Source organism: Manduca sexta, chromosome 14 (assembly GCF_014839805.1).
Source record: "Manduca sexta isolate Smith_Timp_Sample1 chromosome 14, JHU_Msex_v1.0, whole genome shotgun sequence".
Lineage (NCBI taxonomy): Eukaryota > Metazoa > Arthropoda > Insecta > Lepidoptera > Sphingidae > Manduca > Manduca sexta.
This window is the reverse complement of record NC_051128.1, coordinates 6137224-6159852: the sequence shown is the minus strand read 5'-3', so window position 1 is coordinate 6159852 and position 22629 is coordinate 6137224. Positions and strand designations below refer to the sequence as shown.

At 34.4% G+C, this 22629-nt stretch overlaps 1 protein-coding gene across 1 annotated transcript in view; it reads right to left on the bottom strand.

Annotated features, from left to right (window-relative positions):
• Positions 1 to 2052: 2052 nt before the first annotated feature.
• The window catches only part of LOC115447888, a 72201-nt gene continuing 51624 nt past the window's right edge, over positions 2053 to 22629 (bottom strand). Inside the window, exons 3-13 of the mRNA XM_030175176.2 lie at positions 20889 to 21025; positions 18450 to 18650; positions 16506 to 16742; positions 13751 to 13857; positions 10873 to 11092; positions 10276 to 10425; positions 8075 to 8221; positions 6439 to 6600; positions 3898 to 4112; positions 2897 to 3817; positions 2053 to 2817 (exon numbers count right to left, since the gene is read on the bottom strand). Of these exons, the coding sequence (XP_030031036.1) occupies positions 2271 to 2817; positions 2897 to 3817; positions 3898 to 4112; positions 6439 to 6600; positions 8075 to 8221; positions 10276 to 10425; positions 10873 to 11092; positions 13751 to 13857; positions 16506 to 16742; positions 18450 to 18650; positions 20889 to 21025 (3044 nt within the window). The 3' untranslated portion in view covers positions 2053 to 2270. The remainder of the gene's footprint in view (positions 2818 to 2896; positions 3818 to 3897; positions 4113 to 6438; positions 6601 to 8074; positions 8222 to 10275; positions 10426 to 10872; positions 11093 to 13750; positions 13858 to 16505; positions 16743 to 18449; positions 18651 to 20888; positions 21026 to 22629) is intronic.

The following is a 22629-nucleotide window of genomic DNA, read 5'->3' as shown; positions in this document are numbered from 1 at the left end:
GCTAGAGTTGTGACTCCCATACATTACCATCATAAACACAGTCAACTCCACACTTACCATGAGGTGGCGTAGGGTCACTTTGCGATGCACGTCTAAAACACCTCTTGTAGGCTTTACTCGACGTCATTCAGGTATTACTGCAATGTCCATTCTGATGCCAAACAGCGCTTTGTAAGCAATTTGACATATGTTCCGGCTTGATGGTTTTGTACCTACTAGCCAATGTGATATATAGTTTTGGGTGATAGACCTACTGTGTTTTTTCATCTTTAATGTATCTATTTAATTTTGGCCTTACGGGAAATATAGCTCCTTACTAGTAAAAGGATTTTCTAAATGTAGTTTTTGGGTTTATCCATAACAAACATACTAAAATTATCAAATATTTTTTTTATATTTTCAGATAAAAACGTATTTGGAAAATATTTTTGCTCGTCTATTCGGCTTCCAGAATTAACCAGCCGTCTGACTATCACAGTTGCCTCGGAATGCGGGGCACTAGATTTGTGTCCAATATGACGGTGAATAATGATTTTCTTGATATTGCGACCGAAATACCATTTATGAAATATGAGTTCATTGGTAGTACTCAATATTATTCTGTACATTTATTTACCTTTAGCTCAAGTGATCGATATTTTGGTCTGGAATAGAAAGGTTTGTCAAAACGGGTGTCCAAAGGTTCATAACCCAAATCTCGGATTTTTCGAAGTTATGTGTATAGTTTATCTTAAATTAAAATGTGTCGTTATTAAAACATGAAACCACGATAAGTCGGTATTAGAAGGTTGGAAATCAAGAAATATTGTATATATTTTTTTACCTCCAAGAAGCAGATATTACTAGAGATAACCATTATTCATCCGTTAAATAAATATGAATTATTATTTTCTCTATGGTGCCTTGGTGGCATAATTGTATGACTGCCGTGCAGAGGTCTTAGATTCGATCGCTGGGTCGCCCTATTCCCAGGCCCAAATTGCCCAATATGGCGAGGACTCACTACCTATCATATCACGTAATTGAATGCACATCGCGAAAAGTTGTTGAGAGGTTGCGTCTCTGCCTACCCCTTCGCTATAAATGACACTAACGTGTGTTCTATTTCCATTAATGGGTGCACGAGATGATAATAGTTCGTCCTCATTTCCATAGCGATGTTCAATCCATTATCTAACTGGTCATGATGTAGCTAATCAAGGGAAGTGGTTGGCGTTAATATGGATTGAATGCAGTTTCTCAAAATTAGATACGTCTGTAAATTATGTTTTCTATGGTCAATCGAAGTAATCGATACGTTATGGACGATTGTTTTCCTTGCAATTGAGGTCGAATTGCCAAGTTAATACTTTTGTATGTGTTTGTGATGTGTAAAATTATAATACCAATTTTTTGTTGTATCTATGACCATGTAAAGTGTAAGTAAAAGCAAAAGGAAACGAAAGGCCAACGATAATTTTTAGAAATGACTTTAATTTTTCCTTTACCTCGAAATAATTACAGACTTTAAAAATCTTAAACTATAATTTATGTACAGTCACTACCTAACGTTAGTAACAACCTTAATCTTAAGTTTTATACACAAAGATTTTTATTTATATTAACTAATTTATTTCATACACTATAAACTCTTACCTACAGTTTTTACAACCTATATCACATTTTCATTTTATGTCTAGTTTCATTTGTATGAACACTCATACACAAAATAGGAATGACTTGATGGAAACTGCACACGATAATTTTCCATCATTCAAAACTGATAAACACTTCATCGGTATTCACATGACTCTGATTACATATGATCAGTCGTTCTTACTACCATACGTTTTAAAATGTTTTGTATCTTATAATTGTATTGTCAAGCGTTTATGTACATTTAGATATGTTATTTGATGAGAATAAAATGTAGGTATAATGAAATTTGACGCAAAGTTAACAAATATATTTCAAGTTACTTCCCACTATGATACCTTATTTTAACTTTACACAATATTTACAAGTACTCTACCAAGTAGAAGTAGTCTTGGCCTCGATACAAAATTAAAATTATTTTCCTTAAATAGAAGCCGACTATAAATAGATTATACAGCACAATTTTAAGTTCGTGAATTTGCTTTGATTTTTGACCAAAAAAGGGAGGCACTTTCGCCAAATTCAGTCTTCGATCTAGATATACAGAACACAAACTATATAGTTATCGTTACATTCGGACCGATACCGAACGTCTCACAATGCTAAACTGTCGTCTCTAACAGATCGGGAGAGGGTCAACAAAAGCCGTCTTTGAGATCTGGATATCCCAGATCAGGCATTGCTCTTCTTGATCCATTTCCCCGTGAGTTTTCATAGCGCGTACCGCGACCTGCCCGACCTAAACTAGCGTACCTCGTATCTGCAAGCTTATCCCTTTGTGCGACTTCATCATAATACCTCGCGTCGTTTAACCCCGCACTATATTTCTGGCTTAAGCTGTACTTATCTATTGTTGCATATTTTTGCACTGTTGCATATTGGCGAGCCGCTTCTGGTACGCCATTCGTTTTGGCTCTATCAAACGGTCTTTCTTCAGGTGGTAATGCACCATCTAATCTTGCTTTGAATTCTTTGTCCTTTTTGCGTCGTTTTCTGCAAGCACATAATGCTATTGCGATAGCACAAAGAAGTAGTCCAACTCCTGCTGCTGCGGCAACGTAGGGAGGCGGAAGCGGTATCCTGAACGAGCAGTTGGAGTCGTCTTCATCATAACCTGACGGGCAGTGCGCACTCCCATCGCACCACAGCGCAATGGGAATACACGCGTTGAGTTCCGGACAGCTAAATTAAAATAAAATCGTATTTATTTACGTTAGACTAAAATAATATTTACCATACTAAAACAAATCAGAAAACTCACCTGTAACGACATTCTATTGAAACAGCTGCTGGTAAAACATTTGATTCAGGATCGTGTTCAAAATTCGGCTTTTTCATTAGCTCAATCCATTTTATAGAATAATCAGCTTGTTCATGTTGAAGAAAATCAATAACGTAACTCCGAGCGTGTGGTTTTAAAGACGATTCTATAGTAGTTTGTGCAGACTTCCATCCTGGAGAGAACAATTCAATTGAACTTGTTTCATCGGGACATATTTCCCGAGAGCGTGACGTGTCCTTAGCTTCGTATATGTAAAATCTATTAGGCGTTGGGCAGAATGGTGCAGGAGGCGACATTTCGTATCCTGGTACTTTCACATATAAATATCTTCCTTGTACTGGAGAAGCTTCGTCTCCTCCAGGTTCTATAAGCCATGGTCTATGAACACATGCGACCTCAGCCCGTACACTTTCTGATATAACATTCCTATCACCGACTATCTCAGGAGCAATTGGAGTATGCCTTTTATCATAAAGTCGAATTTCTCCACTGCTACCTCTAAGACGTCGTTCGCCCCAACCTGAAGAACATATAGTTTCGTCTCCAGGGCCAGTAGAAACAAATTTATATTCCCCTTCAAACGAGAAATCATCGTAATCTTCCGTAATATTCATCATCGTAACAGTGAAATTAACTTCGACTACAGGAGCAGTTAGTGTATGTATATTCAATGGTTCAGAACGATTCGTACAAATACAATCCCTTTGTATTGGCACACCTTCCCAGGGAAACTCTGTGATAATAATTTGCGCAAATCCCTCCCCGCCAATTGTTCTTTTGGCAGGCCTATCGCATTTCCACCGATTTGTTCGGCTATCTTTGTGTGTACCACAGTGTTTGTTGCCAAAATAAGTGTTTGTGAAAGTCAATTGAACTCTCTCGCCTTGTTTTGCTTCAAATCTGAAAACAATAGGCAACGTTAATGTTCAACATCATTTTAAATGTTTTAATTGCAAAATACATTTTAGGAATTTTCTCACCTCAAAATACAAGTAAGATTTTGCGCTCCTCCTCTACCGTAATAAAATATAGCCCTCGGCGCTTGGAACCTTCCCGAATAAGTTGAAGTAGATTTAAAAATTCTGTCACACGCTGATTGAGAGTCCGCCAGTGGTTGTCCTTGTTCACTTACATCAACAAATTCGTAGCGTAGGACAAATGATACTGGATACAACGCTGAACCTTGACGAAGTTCCTATGAAATAAAAATAAATACAATTTCTACAAAGGTCATTCATATACGATCTACAAAAATGAAGTACCTATAAAGACTCGTCAGTCGATTCAACTCATAAAATACCAAATAAGCCGTTAACTTTTTAGGCAGTAAGTAAAATTTGTAACTACGCTTAGATACCATTCCAAAGAACATAACTTAGTTGATGAATTTGCATAAGATAATTACGAAGTATCCGTTGGGTCGACGGGAAAACATTTTTGCGTGTTTAAGACGGCATATCTCAAAGGTCGCCTTTATCGTGAAGCGAGGCTACGTGGTGTAGTAAAACTTCAAATATTTAGTTAGGAACTTGCTTCAGTCCTTCCTTCGTTGAATTTAATATTGAATAATAAAGCAGTTCTCAACTAGTGACTTTAACAACTTGCTTAAGACCAGGTTTCCTATATTAACCAAGGAGTATTCTACTTGCAGAACAGACGCGCCGAATACTAATGGGACGTTGGTTTTGTAATTACACTTTATTATTTCTACTTTCTTAATTTTATTTGGATGTCATATACTTTAAACCTCTTAGGGCCATCACAAATTCGGAGTAAATTCTACTCGTTACATAAAAGTATCAGCCAACCAAATAAAAAAAACTAATTGGTTAAAATAAATACTATCTATTATAATGTACATATTAACTGTTTAATATGATAACTATCAAATATAATTTACTTGAAACTTGTGAAACAGGCCTGTCAAATATTTAACACAATTTATGCGTGTGCGGCTAATTATACAAAGTATATTATAAATAAAAATTATCATCATGTTCGCTAGTACAATGTAATAAAAATTACATAATGCGATAGCAACAGTATTAAAACTAATATTTCACTTCCATTAACGACTTTTAAAATAATATATTACTTAGTTTCCAAGCTGTTAAGTAATTGAAGGCTATCACACTTCTAAATACAAATAAATACGTATCCATCTACTCAACGTTAAAGTAAAAGTAATTTTAGTCTCCATATAATTTTAACATGAAAAAGCACTAAAGAAAATTCTAGAACAAGTTTCCTGGCAATCTCAGTTTTTTCAACGTAAGTAGACGTGTTTCATTCAGTGGCACTCCAGCACTTGGCAATATCGCGACAACACTAAAGCATTTCATCACGGTAGGAGAGCTGGTTGCACGTGCCCACTGCATTATTCACTATGGCAAATGCAACGGCGACGGTACGCGCGTGACTTATCTATCCGGCTCTCGAATGTTTCGCTGGACAGAAAAGTTCCCTATCCCAGGGGAATGGGCTGGAAGAGGCCAGGGGAAATGATGCGTCTTATTATGAATTAGATGCGAATGTACTGTATTTCACATAAACGCAAGGTAATTAACGACTAATTGATAGTGAATGGTAGCTTTTAAATTAAACCAAAAAACTCAGTTTATACAAAATTAGCTTGTGAAAAAATTTCCCGAATAAAAGTTCCCCTATATATAATTTTGCCCTTGTCCTTCCCAGGATTTCAAACTATCTCCATACTAAAATACATCTATATCGATTCAGTGATTTACCTTTCAAAGCGTAACAGACAGACTTACTTCCACATTTATAAGTATGGATATTAAAAAAAACTGGAACACATTTGCCCTTGTATATTCATCGAAAAAATAGCGGTCACGCGCCCTAACATACCGGTTAGAATACAAAGGAACGTCCCATATTCTAACTACAGTACTGCGGTGGATATAAAATTTTCGTGTAACCCTCTCGGCTCCAGTTATTATTGCCAAAGCGTGTGTACGTGATACGTTCACTATAGCTTTTACTAAATTCATGACCATTCCGATGTCACATTCAGAGGCTATATGTTCAGCGGTGTTCTGTTGAAAAATTCCACACTCTGTGACATTCTCCCCGTTGCATACGTGAGCACACGCCGAAATGGAAGTTAAATATTTGCTGCTGTAATTAGCTCGACTTTAGCACTGAGATTGTTTACACGAGGTTTTGGTTTAAATCTAACATGAGTATGTTTTATAATTACATTGACACTGAAGTTATAATTAATATGAATGGAATTCACGTTGGATAATTGAAATATGGAATCTAATTAGTGTAAAGAGTTTTAAGGTGTGTTTATGTTGTAGAATGATTTTGTAAGGATTAATAATTTTTATAAGAAAGACTAGATTCTAAATCGTTCAATACTTATCAAATGTAGACTATACACGGAGTTTTTAACATGATAATGAACACACTAAATAAATGTAACTGAGAAATAAATCTGTCGTCGAAAAATATCCATCTCTATTTGTCATACACATAGAAAAACATTGCTCATTTACCTGAAGAATTGTAAGTGCTGATCCAGTAGTGATGTAGCTCTCTGAGGGAGCGCAAGGCCGCGTGGCTCGGGTCGCATTCGACAATAATGCATGGTCGCAAAGCCGAGGCGACTCTTCGCGACAAAAAGCGCCGAGTAGGGATTTCTTATCACTCATTTCCATCTGTTTATAAAATACATATTATAAATCTTTATTGCCACAATTATATATAGGTAAATGTACATTTTATTTTAAATCCCATGGTTCCCAAATTCGTGTAACTGTGTCTCGGGAGGCAGTCTTATCACAAACTTTATTCATTACACAAAAAAATATTATATATTCATCAACTCTTAGGTAGAAAATGCAAATCACGAATAAGAAAAATAAATTATCACTACTAAACAAACTACTATTATTACACAAACTAATGGCAGAGAATGTTACAGAAGATATGATATATATTTAGTAAAAGTGTACATCATTCGGGAAACATTTTAAATGAATATAAGGATTTACACAATAACATATAGAAAATATGCGTGTAATATCGAAGTGTATAATAAATAATATCTACATGTCTTCCTTGATATATGTAAATAGATATTAATTTAAGTTTATACTCAAGGATATCGGTAATCTATTATTATCAACCATTATTGATCTAAGTATTGACTCTAATTACGTTCGTCAAACAATACTTTGTATGAAACTACACTAACAATTGCTTTAATTACGTTACAGTAACCTCAAATATATAAATATAAAAACTCAATTTATAAATACCAAATACGTACACAAACTAGGTAAATTCATTTATTGTGACAGACATTGAACTAATTTACATTTGAAAACAGTATCTTCGCAAACTTAATTTAAATACACTGTATTTATAGTGAATCTTGAAGCGAACAGAACTTTGCTTATTAAAGCGCCAACAAAAAATAAGATGAACTAGAACCGCTTATCCGTTCTTAATTCAAACTCGAATGAATGAATGGAACGAAACACCGCACTGCAGTTGGTCGAGAACTCGATAAAAGTGCTCAGACACATTAAAGAAAATTAATGTTTTGCTGCCGACGTCAAGTGGGGAGCTTGAGGTAGTTGGCAAAGTGAAATGGCACGAATAAAGGCGGCGAAAGCGCCACCCAATCCCATGCCGCTTCATAACGTATCAACGTGTAGTTGCGTAACGAAAAAGTTTTATTTTCGACTTCAGTTAAACCATATTTAACAACACCACTCGCTGTAATTTTTATCATTTAAATTCATGTTGTGCAAAATTTTATACAAACGGTACTCCTGTATTGTGATTCGATATGCGATAACAATTTAAATGTTTTATTTTTATTGCTCGAATGCCAAGAACTGCTCCCAATAAGTGAGAAAGTTAGACAATAAAAGCGCTTGGTTTCAAATTTAGTGTACTATTTTCCACGCAAATTAAATGTTATCGCAACACACATTTTATTGTTTCACATAGGTAAGGTACTCGATTTAGATTCACGGGCCATATCGTTATTACTAAGGCAATATTTTATCTAATCACTTCTACTTTATGATAATAGAGAACCATTTGAAAACGAGCATCTAATTACTTGTCAGTAATTTTCGTTAATAGACCCATAAAATTTTAAGGAAAGTAAGATATTACCTTTCTGTCCAGGTCGGCATCGGGGGCAGCGCCATCCCAAATAGTCAATTGCGACGAACAGTCCTTCTGTTGATCGAAGCCGGCCGGTTCTGTGCCAGCTGAATGATATTTCACAAACGATACCCACACTATTTCATTTGCACGACCCTAAAACCATAAATCTTTTTAACATCAGCGAAAATATAAATCTGGCAAGACGGATAACTTTGTATAAATAGTGAGGCGGAAACGGTAAATACAAATGGAAAAATTTTTAACCGCTTTTAAAAGGAAGTTTATGAATAACGCGATATTGCCGAGGGAATTTTAAGGCAAGCAACAAGAAATGTAAAAATAGTCGAGTGCGCTTAATTTGAGCGACTTTAATGCAATGTATTATGTTAGTATTTAGACTGAACAACTTGGAATAATAAATGGATTGTTTTGAACTTCTTTCTCTTATCAATAAATAAGCGGTGAATAGGATCAATGCTAATTACTTTAAGCAACAATAATAACCTAGTTGGGAATGAAACGGACTACCAAGATGATGACGGCATGTTCCAAACTTAGGGCATATCGAGATTGAGAAGTTATTGCCAATGATGTGTGTATTCATTGTCAATTATCGCTTGAATTACTGTGAATTAAAACATCATAATATTTCCCCTAAAATTTTTAAGATTATGTACAAATATCGACCCGCACTAATCCAGTATGCTGGACTAAAGCTTGAACACTCAGTTGTTTTCAGTTTAAATAAATAATAATAAATTTTATTATGAACGAAGATATAATTTCTTAAATAAAGGTTCAAGTACTTCAGCGCAAATTTTTTATCTTAGCATATTTTATATAGTTGTTCATATCGGTTGTAGGATTCGAAGTATCCCAACACTGGAGCAGTGTATTTTACAATACTGGTATCCTTATTAGAAGTAAATTAGAACACGTTAAACGTAGATATTGACAGATCTGTCAGGAAATCTTTAGGGGATTCAGCAGTGGATTTTATATTGTAGTAATAAGCGATGCGTTTATTTTATTTATTTAAAATCAAATATAAGCTTACAGTGAGAGTACACCAAGACGCCTATATGATTATTAAATTGATGATTAAACAGAAGCAGATTTTTCTGATTTATTTGGTTCAGTAATATCGAATAATAAACACAATAACAAAATTACATTAGGGTCATTTTACCAGACCGGAGTCGCCGTGCTGTGACTAATTCGTTGACAACGACAAGGATGTCGATGTTAAGCCGGACGTATACTCTACTGATCTCACAATTGAAGGTACAAAGGAATATATTATAGTATTCAAGTCAATGAACCGTAAAACTAGATATAACGAAATATGAATTATTGACAATAGAAAGAAAATGTTACTTAACTTATTTTTATACCAAAGCCTCGGCAAAAGAAGAAACAAATCATGGGTGATTGGTGGTCAACCTATTGATACTAAAAAGCGTCGATAGCCTATTTGGGTGTGGAACGGTCTGCCAAGACGAATGTCCGCAGGTTCAAATCCCAAGGGCACACACCTCTGACTTTTCTAAAAAATCATGTGTGTATTCTTTGTGAATTTATCGTTCGCTTTAACGGTGAAGGAAAAACATCGTGAGAAAACCTGCACATCCAAGAAGTTCTCTATAGGAATTTCGAAGGTGTGTAAAGTCTACCAATCCGCACTAGGCCAGCGTGGTGGACTAAGGCCTAATCCCTCTCAGCAGTAGAGGAGGCCCGTACTCAGCAGTGGGCAAGTATATAATACAGGGCTGATATTATTATTATTTATTATATTGTTACTAAACAAAATTTGGTGACTTGCAGGCAGTTTAAAGAATGAGGATTGTGGAAAGAAAAAACAATAAGTTATAGATTTGTTATTTGCTAGACCTCTAAAAACGATTAGGTAATGATACCTTTCAAACAGAAACCAATATGTATGTAGGCTATGTGTTATACGCTATAGGTAAATTGGTACAATTTACACAAAATTACATCAGTAAATAACAAGTCACAGTATTAAAGCCCGTAGACATAACCGAGTAGATATTAATATTTCTGGTTCGTTCACCTTACCTCCTGTATATAACATCTTTTACCTGAGATTAGTTTAAACTCGAAATAACAATACCTGGAAACAGACATACCTGGAAAAAGCAAATACAACACCTACATAAAAATAAATAATGTTAAAATAGAAGTAATACCTGGAAATAATAAACGCACGAAGTATTCGGCGGGAGGGAGTGGCGCGGGTTCCGCAGTACGCCGCTCATCTTGTCAGAAGAGCGCAGTACGAATCGACATCTGCCGTCCGCACGGACGTAAGAGTGCGAATCCTTATCCACGTACAGCACCTGCGCAAATATTAATGGTTCTTCTAACAATTGAAATTGAATTTTATCGTCATGATGTTAGTTCTTTTTTTACTTAATAAATTCTTAGCGCTTAGCTTGATTATTCGTAAAATTCGTATATAATATTAATTAAAATAAATAATATCAAATAGTATATCGATATATATACTATTTGATATTATTTATTATATATAAGTTATTGATATATATTTATATATCGATATCGATATATATAAGTTATCGATGATTTTGAAATCCTTAGTTAAAAGTTAACTATCAAATAATTATAACCCTACTGAATATAAAAACTATACAATCGAACAACTTTATTCATACAATTATCATTCTTAACGTGTTCATGTTATCTTTTAATGTTTTATATGTTAAAAAGCAAACCTTAGAAATTGTATACATTTAATTTCCATAACGATTCTTCTAGAACTTTACCTGAACTTCAAGCTCAAAGCCAGGAAGGTAGCTCAGCGGCACTGGATGAAACGGGTTATCATACGGCGATGTGTGGAATTCCAATAACATGTTCGGACCGCGGCTGATGATATCAGGGACGGTATCGCCCCCGCATAACCGCACTAACACTGGAGAATCTCGAGTAGGCCCGTCCCATACTGTCAGGTAGTCTTGAACGACGTTGCATTGGTCCCATATTCTAAAACAGAATGGTACGATTCAATATTTGAGGCGGATAAGGGAATGGTCTCACTATTTTGTCAGAGGTTTCTTAAATGAAGTTATTTATTGAAATTAAGTTATGCGGGAATTAAATTTTGCTTATTTACTTTTGGCCTGTGCGAAGTCTTTCACTACAGCATAGACTGATATAAAAGCTAGGCGAGCCTTGTGTGTACTAACGCCTTTAGTGATAAAATAACTTCTCCCATACTTCTGTTGGGGCATGGGGGATGTAAGTCAAAGTCGGCCAATTTTTCATTACTGATTTTGAATGTGCGTTAAACGAACTTTCTTCCTATCTAGGTATGTTGCAAGTCCATTTTTTTGTTTAATAAACAGCCGTCAATACGATAATATCGTGTAATTAACCATGTAATAAAGCAAAACCGGCGTTTCTGACTTACTGCTCTCTCGATTACCATAGCAGAGTTGTTCTTCTATATATTTTATATGTAATTACAATTAGAAGTACTTCCAATCATATTTAAAGCAAATAGTATTACCTAACTAGATATATTTTTGCAAACTGCAGCGCTGCCAAAGCATACATTTGAAAATATTGTTGGAATAGTAATGCAAAAGTTTTGATCCTAGCATGCATTACGACCTGCTCAACTTTAACGAAGTTTGGTGCATCAAAACATGGAAACAGAGTATATGTCTTATTAAATTTGACTGCGAGATACTTTATTATGTCTTTTAAAAGTTATAAATAGATTTAAAGTATCACAAGCATTTACTATAATGTAATTTTAAATTTTGCTGACACGATGACTTTACAATTTACATAACTCATATCTCAATGTACTTATCCTACTAATATTATAAATGCGAAAGTTAGTGAGGATGGATGTATGGATGTATGTATGTATGTTCCTCTTTCACCAAAAAACTACTGAACGGATTTGGATGAAAATTTACACTAATATTGATTATACATCAGAATAACACATAGGATACAATTTGTAATGATTTTGTGTAATTTGGTCATAATATAACGATACATATCAAGTAAGTCGAAAAAAATGTATCGGAAAACTGCTTCAAACGGGCGAAGCCGCCAGCAAAAGCTAGTTATTCATAATTAGAGGATTTAACAGGGATAAATTCAGGATCATGCTATGAATCATAACACCATGACCATAAAATGTTGAAGCCTAAGCTGAGATTGAAATGCTGAAGCTAGTGAGATTTTACTTCCCCAAGTCGTCATGTCAAGCCGTAAGCCTATCGAATACAAAATCCTCTGGATGTCGTACAAAAATATGTTTTCGATTTTACAACTTCTCCGAACAGGATTGTTCAACTTCAGAATTGAACCAAGGATTTCAACTTGAAATATGGAGGATCTTCTAAGAGAAACTATCGAGTAGTGTTAATAAAAAGAGTTGTAATCATTTTTTTTTTACTAATGATATGAATCTCTTTCCAGTCAAATTTATGACGAATTTTAACCGGTCTTGGTTTTTATCGGAAAAATAAGCTGCTTGTAGTAATTTTTTACAAGCTTTAACTGAGAAAAAAAGTTTATCGTAGGTACCTAAAGATAGTCTATCATTTATCTATAAATATGATCATACTAAAGATAGGTAGATATATATTAGAATAGAATCATAACATATTTTAATATCTTAATTATGCCTGGTATGACGTGTGTGTCCAATGTCCATGGAAGAGACAAAAACACACAATCTTAATACGATAAATTTACATATATTTTTGTAGCTTTAGATATGTACGTTTTTATACTTATAGTCAATATATTCAACAAATTTTTAGCAAACATTTTCGCACATTTACTCCTTTAAATAAATCACAGGATTTCTTTTTCCTTAGAAATGTAGTGTCACACACATGGAAGGGATAATTTTGAGGCTTCCAAAGTTAATAATCTGCCTACTATATATCCAATATGCTATTGCTTTTCTAGAGTTAAAGTTATTTATCCAAACTTTAAACAAAACATGATTTAAATAATTCTAGATAACCGTTCAGAATACCAAGTGTCACAGTCATAATTTTCAAAAACAAGAAATACCCAAATAGGTAATTTCGTTTGCAAGTTCCCGGATCTTTCTACAAGAATTATTCATGTAATTTAAAACTGATTTTTCACTTGGATGGTTGTGTTCTAGTTTCTGAGTAACGAACATGTAATTTAACATGCGCACAACTTTTGTTGCCCGTGGTGCTAATTTGTGGTCTTTGTGCAAAAACATTTTTCGTATAAAATATTTTCATATTTTCTATAATTGTCATGAAAAAATAAATCCATATCAAAATGTAATGCAAAATGGAAAAATACGTAAGTTTAAACTATTTTCCGCGAAGAGTGGGTAGAGACGCAAATAATGATTATATTTAATACATCTTGTAGGACTATAGTCATGCTGCGCATACTGTTATCTCGAATATCGACGTTATAAATAAAAAAAATATATATTGTCTGAATCGAGAACTGAGTTCCGAGAAACGAACCCAAAACTCCAAGCTTCGCAATGTACACTGTCATTAGATTATTGTTGTATTATTATATTTATTTTAATTAAACATTACATAAATGAAACTTACCTTAGACAAATAGTTCAAAGAACTACAATGTAGGGTAAAAAAAAACTTATTCGTGACTACTTACTTTAAAACACGTTGACTTCGATCGTACTTTACTATTTGGTCTTTGATATGTATCTTATGACTGTTTGTCTGTCTTACTGCCAGGAGTACATGTTTATCAGCCGGTATCTGAAAAAGCATCTGCATTGTAAATTCTACTTTAAGCACATTACTTTTAATTTAATTTCTCCTTGGTGAATAATAAAACATGCATATACTCAGAAGAGAAGTTTTATGTTATTTCATACCCTAAAAAAGTATCGCTAAGGTTCATTTTTCTCTATCATTCGATGTTTTAACTGAAAGACAAATTAATTACTATGTAAAGATGTAAGATAAATACAGCGGGTGAGCGCAATTAATCTTACTTTAAATATCAATCTAAAGACTTATATTAACAACGATATAAAATATATGTTTTTAGTCGACGGACCTATTTATGCATACGGTAGTTCAGGCTTTCATGTAACTAATAAAAATATACGCAAAGAAAAAAAATATTGAGTAAACCAAAAACAATTCGTTATAAAATGCTCCCAATGTGTGGGTATTTTTGTGTTAGCTACTTGGCTATCATATCCGTCATTACCTATGGGTGTGACCTATAAAGAAAGGAAGGCAAATTTTAAGAACGAAAATCTTCATAAAAAATAAGATCATATATTTTAATTATATTTGGGACGAGAATTGAACACTGATTACCCCCCTTAACAGGTCCCTTAATAATGATTTCTTATGTTTACGCGAATGTTAGACATTGAAATTAAACTAATTTTCGGATTCTATCGCGGTATTGGTGTTTTATTTTCTCCCGACGCGACTTTTCGAAGACTTTGCAGCCTTGAAAGCCTTTCGAAAAGTCGGGAGAAAATAAAACACCAATACCGCGATAGAATCCGAAAATTAGTTTAATTTCAAGGTCCCTTAATTTTACATACTGTATGATAAAAAAATATCTAACCTGTAAACTAATTATGATGGTAATTCACAAATGAATGCTAATTCACAAATGAAGTTTTAAAGAAATGGGACACTCATTTAGTTCATTTATTTATTTACGAACCACCGTTGTTCTAGTTAACAATGTGAAACAGGGCGTGAGTGGCAACAGTTTACGACTGACTGCTAATAAATAAATCTGTTTAATTTGCGATTTTCTGTCCAATGTCTATTTTGAGTCGACAATCAATCGTAAACTATTTGCCTAGACCGTCCTGAGGGAATAAGGAGTAACCACAGAACACTTGGACAATTCGTCAGAGCGTGCTGAAACGTAGTTCGTAGTTTTGGCTCGTTCCCAAAAATTGTGTGACATCTCTAAATTACAAACCGCATTGTTCGTGGTTTTAATAAGCAAAAACAGGATTTATAGAATACCAGTAATTTTGTTTTTGATTTACGGGAAGCTGTAGAATTTTAAATTCGGAAATTGCATTAAATTTAGCCTCGTGGATAATAAGTTACACTTAAATGTAATTGATATCCACTATTATCATGTGATTGTTATATTGTTTTCGATAAATTTATATATACAGGATCATTTTCACATTGTATTACTAAATGAAACGATAAAAAATAATACTATAATAAGTTATTCGGCTCGTAAATGTATAATAAAAAAGTGTAAGTTTCGAACAAAACAAATATCATTAAAAGTCATTTTAATTTTACACGCCTTTATACTCCTGTTCTAAGAGAATTCGTCGCAGCGGCAACGTCATACTTAGTCAGAAATACATTGAAGTACACGCCATATTTGCACTAAACTACAATGACCAAAATTTAGCAAAATAAAACTAAAAATTTGACACAATGTTAGCACATGTAAAGACGAGTATGTGATTTCATTTAACGCAATATCATAATGATCTTGTACAAACTCAACTGTACTTCATTAAAATCTTAAAAAGTTTTATAATCATATTCTATTTACAAATATATTCTAATTACAAAATAGGTTTATTCAGGAAAAGTATTCTAATTTCCTTTAGAAATTCAAATAATATAAGTTTTTTACGCTCAAAGAAATAGCAACGTATCAACGCAAACAAGACAACGGTACAACTAAGAAGTTGGTAACGATGTGATGCTCCTTTCTTACTATTTGTACGGCAAGCAAAAGTTTTCAGTACTAGACGAGTGCAACTTACAGTTACACACGCGATAACATAATCTTGTTGAGTGATAAGAACTTTTCCGCCGTTTTGGATTCATTTTTACCGGGTTGTACTATTTTTGTAGTTTCCCATGTTCATAAATGTATTTGGTCATTTTTGTTTGCTGTTTTTTATCAAAAAATATTTTTTTGTTTTAATTTTTGCTTCGTGGCGTGGCCTGCTTTTAATTTATTTTTCAGGGTTTTATTAGGTTTATTGTTTTTCTCAGGATCTGTTTTTTTCATACCTGTCATTAGATATTTTATGTAGTTTTATGAGTTAGACGCTATTGAGATATTTATCATTCTAATTAATTCCTTGCTGTCGGAGTTAGGCGCATACAATAATTTTATAGAAAGAAGTTACACAAATTAACTCAAGACCAATCTCTACCAACACGCTCATTCTCAAAGCTGCTACCCCATTAACTTACCGCAGTAGCCTTCACAAGTCGTAAACATAATATTCTGAACTCTATTGCATAAAATATAGAATTTTCAATTACAATATTTTGAACTCTATGTAAAATGCAGATGCAATGCAGATATAATATGTAAAATGCAGATTTTACACAATATTTTAAACTCTATAGTATATAAAATAAGAAATAAAATCACTTACTTTAGTATGCTCGATGCGGTATGTACAAGTGGCGTTCCGTGGGTACACGCCAGGGAAGTTCGGCGATTGTATTCGGCAAGCTCTTAGGTCGCAATCACTAAGTATGCGGTCGCAGTAGGTACCAACCACCCTTTCCCCCCTCCACGCCCCCACGGTCGCGTTCCCATACCGCAGCCGGGCTTCACTCCGTCTTAGAAACTTGTATGCCAACTTGAAGTCGAAATTGTATCCAACACCCTACAGCAAACAGGGTTGTCAGAACAAATAATGAAAGACAAATGGAGATGCGCTCATTATCTTTCCGTTTTGGGAAGTCATGCGGCTTTTAATATTAGAGTTCCACAAACCTAGTACAATGCACTCTCTCCTACTATACTATAAGAAAATTTAAGAAACCGGCGATTATATCACACTTCAAAAATCATAAACTATTCCGAGTTTTCTACAACAATCCTAAAACATCCGTTAACTTTCCAGAAACCATAATACTAATAAAACTCCATTATTAAATTATAATATTAAGCCTATAATAACATTAATTACTGTAATTGTTAGGTGGTTTTATCCCGCACGGTCCCTAGAGGGCGTCCGTAATCGTCGCTTAATTAATTGATCGAAACTTCAACCCTTAGTGCACGTAATACGGCTGCTAAAAACAGATAAAGGAAAGGCGGCGAACCGTGAAAGCGGGGCGATGTGAAATATTAGTCAAGTCGCAGGCGAAAACATGTAGTTAGTTACGTCACGTCAGAAAACACAAAGGGATGCTTAGTAAGTGACTCTTAATGAAGATAAATACTGTTCATTTATACGGATTAACTTTGCTCAGCAAAAACTCGTAATTAAACACGTCGCGTCATGTTAACAACTCGTGTAACGTATATCTTATGGAGCTTATTCATAACCCTTTTCAATAGTTAAATTAATATTTCGTGTTAATTAAGGTATGGATCGTGTTTCTGATTTAACCGTATTGTGTACGTAACTTTACGGAAGTAGTAAAATTATATCTTATATTACATGTATTGGGATAATTTGTATTTTATTGTTACAGTTATTAAGCACATAATGGAATATCAGAACTAAGTATATTATGAAACCCCAAACAATGAACAGCAAATAAAAAATGTTTTGTCGTCGCGAACAATGCTTACTAATCAACCACATAAGTCTACATTAACTTAATGAAAGTATTATAATTTATTTTTATTGTCCTAAGTAGATAAAACTTTAAATTACCAAAAATAGACCACATATAAATTCACCTTGTTAATTGTTACCTAACAAAGAAGACGGCATGATAACACCTTTGCCTGCCATTTAAGTCGTGATTCTACGTATGTAAATTGGCATAGGATTTTGCACTTTAGAGGACCACCATAATTGCTTTATAAAACTGGTACATTGAAAGTGTCTCATACTGGCCATCGTAAAAACAGCGGAAAATCCGTTACACGGGCTGGCTTTTGCGAGTCGTTTTCGGAGATTAGCCAGTGCACTCCGACATAGAGCCACTTTGCATCACATCTCTCGTTGGTCCTCTTACTTTTTAGACTACAGTGAGCATAGCTTTCGGAATTAGAGCACATTTCGCCGACCTATAAAGTAACAAATAGGCCTAATGAATCAGCAAAATGGGCTGATAAATAACTAATTTGAAGAGTAATTTGTTTATTAAATTCAAATGTTTGTGAATAGTTGGTGATGTAATGTGTTACGCTCCATCGCCTCAACGAAGTTAAGAGGCATCTTACGTAACTTATACATATATTTATTGATTTAAATTACAGTAAAAATTGGGACATAAACACTTGTAAAATGAAATGAGTAACAAAATAATTGAACGAACATATTCTCTAATATGACTGCACCGTTTCAACTGCTATAGAATGCCTTTTTCAAGCCTGCCATGACACACTTTGTATAAAAAAACAAACATATTACCTGTTGGCTTAACCTGTCCAACCGTAACGTCATATTGATAGAATCGGACTCGCTAAAGTACACAGTATAGCCCCACGCTGAGCCACACCACTGCCCCATTGGTGGCGACGGACTGCGCTCCACGATGGTCATGTGACCATCAGGACAGCCGTCAGATGTGAACGACACAAACTTCCCCACCGTGAACGTGTCAAACGTCAGCTGAAACAAAATCGATAGGTTACAATGCATTTATAAACGGTAAACGCTAACTTTGTATGTAATTACGTACTGACAGATTTCCTCGAATGTTTTGTAGTCTGTCATTAGTTTTTGTAGAGCGTTTATGTTTTCCTTAGTTATAGGACATAAGTAACTACCATTAGTGTGGAAAATAACTGTGATATTATTAATCAACGTAGAATTAAAAGCTCATTGTGTCAAGCGACACAATATTCGATTTCTTAAATCATGATAGCTTATGTTAACATGAATGATAGACATCGAAATAAAACTTATTTTCGAATTTTATTGCGATTTCTATATTTAAATTTTCTTCCGACGCTTCGAAATCTTTGTATCCTTCGTGATCACGGGGCTGACTGAGATGTAGATCGTCCGAAAAGTCAATTACAATATCTACCTACATTTTACAATTACACAAAACAAAAAAAAAAACTTTTGGCGGTCCGATCTACGCACAATGGACTCACAGTGTCTTAAAATTTGGCAGCCGGATTTTTTTTATTTCAATTCGTTAAGTCGGTAACAAATGCGTTCTTAATTGAAATAATATTAAATTACGAATTTAATTCTGTAAATAAATAATAACAACAACCTCGGATAAAATGTTTCCACGAAAAATATCCTACGTATTTGATATTATTAAATTTGTACGACATAATTGTATCGAAAATATCCGCATAAAATAAAATAATAATGCCAACGAAGCGTGGATTTTTAATGAGGAACTCGTTTAAAGATACTTTTTCCTTGACAGCTCTGATAAATAAATACTGCGTTGGAAAAATGACAAAAGATCGTCCCTTGTATAGGCTTACAATCGAGAGGGTTCAAATATCGAATCATTAAAAGTATACAAAAATAGATGCTTTGTAGCGTTACGCTTGATTGGTCTCAAATGTTGGCTTAACGACGCCTATTAGAAAGTAATCGCCAGCCTAATTGTGGGAGTTGTGGTTTGCAGAAATGTGAAATTACACCTTACGATATCGAAAATAGGTTGTATATTACATCACACATGTTGCTAGTCAAAGTCGTTCCACTTAGTTATAAATGTTAAAAATAAACATTTATTTCTTTTAAGCATTTTTGACCGATTCTTAGTAGTGAAAATATTCTATAAACATCGATATTACATAATATTTGACATATTATTTGCATAATATTATATGCATGGTCTCAGAGAGCCAATCATTATGTTTTCATATAGTAAAACATATAGATACAAGTTGTATAAAGAATCTTATTTTTGTTAAGGACAGAATGGAAGCGTGCTTCTGACACTTAAATGGATTTTGAAAAATCCAATCCTTTGCTTGTCAGAGCTCTTGAAAGTCTATGACGCTTTCAACTATACACGGTTCTATCCACACACATTCATGCCATTCATCTAAAAAGATAGGCAGAGGTACAACTAGTACACCTACTTTTCACCATGTGTATGTAATCCGTCCCGTGATGTAGTAGGTGAAGTCTATCGAGTATAAATACCAGGCTCCTGGCTGATACTTTTTTATCGAAAAACAACAAACAGTCTTTACTGATGTTATCTGAGGTGAAGCCCAAAAAATTTTGACCACTAAAATAAAAACATCCCCTAACAGTCGGCACAGTTTATGCCGGCCTGCCTAATTGGATTTAAATGGATTTTGAAACATCCAATCCTTCGCTAGCCAGGGCTCTCGAGCATCAATGACGCTTTCAACTACGCGTTGGTATATGTATAGCGTCAATTATGCCTAACGCTCGTAAACCCCAGAGATTAGTCTTGATGTATTCAGTTGAAGCTTGGACATTAGCTATTGTCAAGTGTCTTCAAATATTTAAGCACTTGTAATTATAATAATCACTGTAATTTAGTTATTATTTGCGTCCGTGACGTAGTTGTAATAACCGTATTACAACGTGTCGTACCGATATCTGCAGGCCAAGTTCTTGGGTTCAATCCCTAGGTCGGGCAAAGTTAAATTTTGTTCTTTCGTCTCAGTATCAGCCCGGACTCTGGAATATTATAACCTTCTTCTTCCTTCCATTCCAATTACACTACGTTACGTGTCTATTACGTGTGTGCGTGTGTTTTCTGCGGATTGGTTGAAACCAAACACGTGACTAACGCATTGGTCTCTCGATCAATCACAAACATCAAAATCGAAATAAAAAAACAAGAATATCGACTTACGAGAGCGTGTTTGGGACGGAAGGGGGCTGTGTTATTACCTGTATAATGTCCCCGTAATTGCCTCCCATGGCAGTGAAGTTCAGATGACATACGAAGGGAAGATGGTCTTCTCTTGGACGCCTCACTTCGAGCTCGTAGGTGCGCCCGACGTCGCCCATATACGTCCTGTTGCAGGCTGTGGACAAAATGTTATTATTGAAAAAATAAATCAAGTTTAGCTCTCTCACAGATATTTCGTGATGAGGGGCGATCCTGTCGCCATATCGGGTACAAATTTCAAACTACAAGCTGATGCTGAGTAGAAAAATCCAAAATCGCTTTGTCTGACCCGGGGATCGAATCCGAGACCTCAGCACTACAATCCTACAGTAATACAACTACGCCACCGAGGCTGTCAGTTTTCTTAATAAAACAATGTTTGGTGATTTCATAGTTTGCGAGCTGGAATTCTCCGTGACACGATTCCCGAAATGTCTGAACTATTTACATTTAGGTTAGAGCAGTTTTTTATTTAGAACAGTCAATTTAAAGTATAAAATACGTTTTAACTAGGAAAGGCAATTAGATTGTGATTCAGCAACAAAAATAGGCTAACAGTATTTCTTTTAGAAAATATCAAACTATTCTGCTTATACGTAAGCTTAAAATATTATTTTTGTATGTTGTAAAGTGCTATTTCGTGGAATTACTGCTCCGATTTCAAAATTCTTTAGAAAGCTACGTTCTGCCTAATATAGACAATATTTTATCCCAAAAATAAAGACGCGAATAGAGCTAGTAGCTATACAAAAGTCAGACACTATCATAATGTTACAGTACTAACAAAGATTAATGGACACGCCCACAATTGCATAACTAAAATATTAGTTGTGTTAAAATAAAGCCACAATGAAAATAAAGCCGGAAAAACCGAAGCAGAACACCAAAAATTATGCAAGTCATAATAAATACCCGCATACCTGTATTGTTAATCCTTTCAACACAAAAATAGGGAAATGAGAAGGAAAAAGATGTGAATAAAGCGGCGCTCACAATGGCCGGCCATATTTACGATCTTAAAAAAAGGCCCTTTTGTAAAACATAAGACAAGTGTAGGCTATTAATTTAGCTGCATTGTCTACGTTAATAAACATGTTTTATTTAGTATAATTTAACAGGCGGTTTCCGAGTAGGAAACGTAAATACCCGGTGACAACAGGCCATATTATTACGTCAGGTAGGGAAGGAAGTACAAGACGCGGCAATCCCGAATTGTATAAACGCTCCTGCTTTCTAACTCCTATTATAGTTGTATATGTTTGTTCTGAAATAATATGTATATTAATATGTATGCCACATGATATAAATTTTCAGTTAATAAATAATTTATATTTGAAATACGATTTATTGAAATGTACAAAGACTTAATCTAATTTATGCTACGTCTTTTGATTAATTGATTATTATATTGTTTTTGGTAATAATTATAAATTAAAAAACAAAGGTTATTTATGCTTTTCAATTGCACTAAACTACCTTCAATATGCATAATCAAAGTCGTTATTTTAGAGCTGAATCTATTATGATCTATCTTCACAAACAGTTGCACTACAAAAATACTTAGAATTCTTTGAGCACACATTCGCAAACACAATTCCGTTTTGCAGAAATTCAATCTTCACTATCAACTTCGTATACAGTCCAATTCTAATGGATTCGCTATTTGTACATAAACTAGAGAATCTGAATACTGAACAACGCGAACAAAAGTGTTTTACTTAGCGAACATAATTGAGGCAT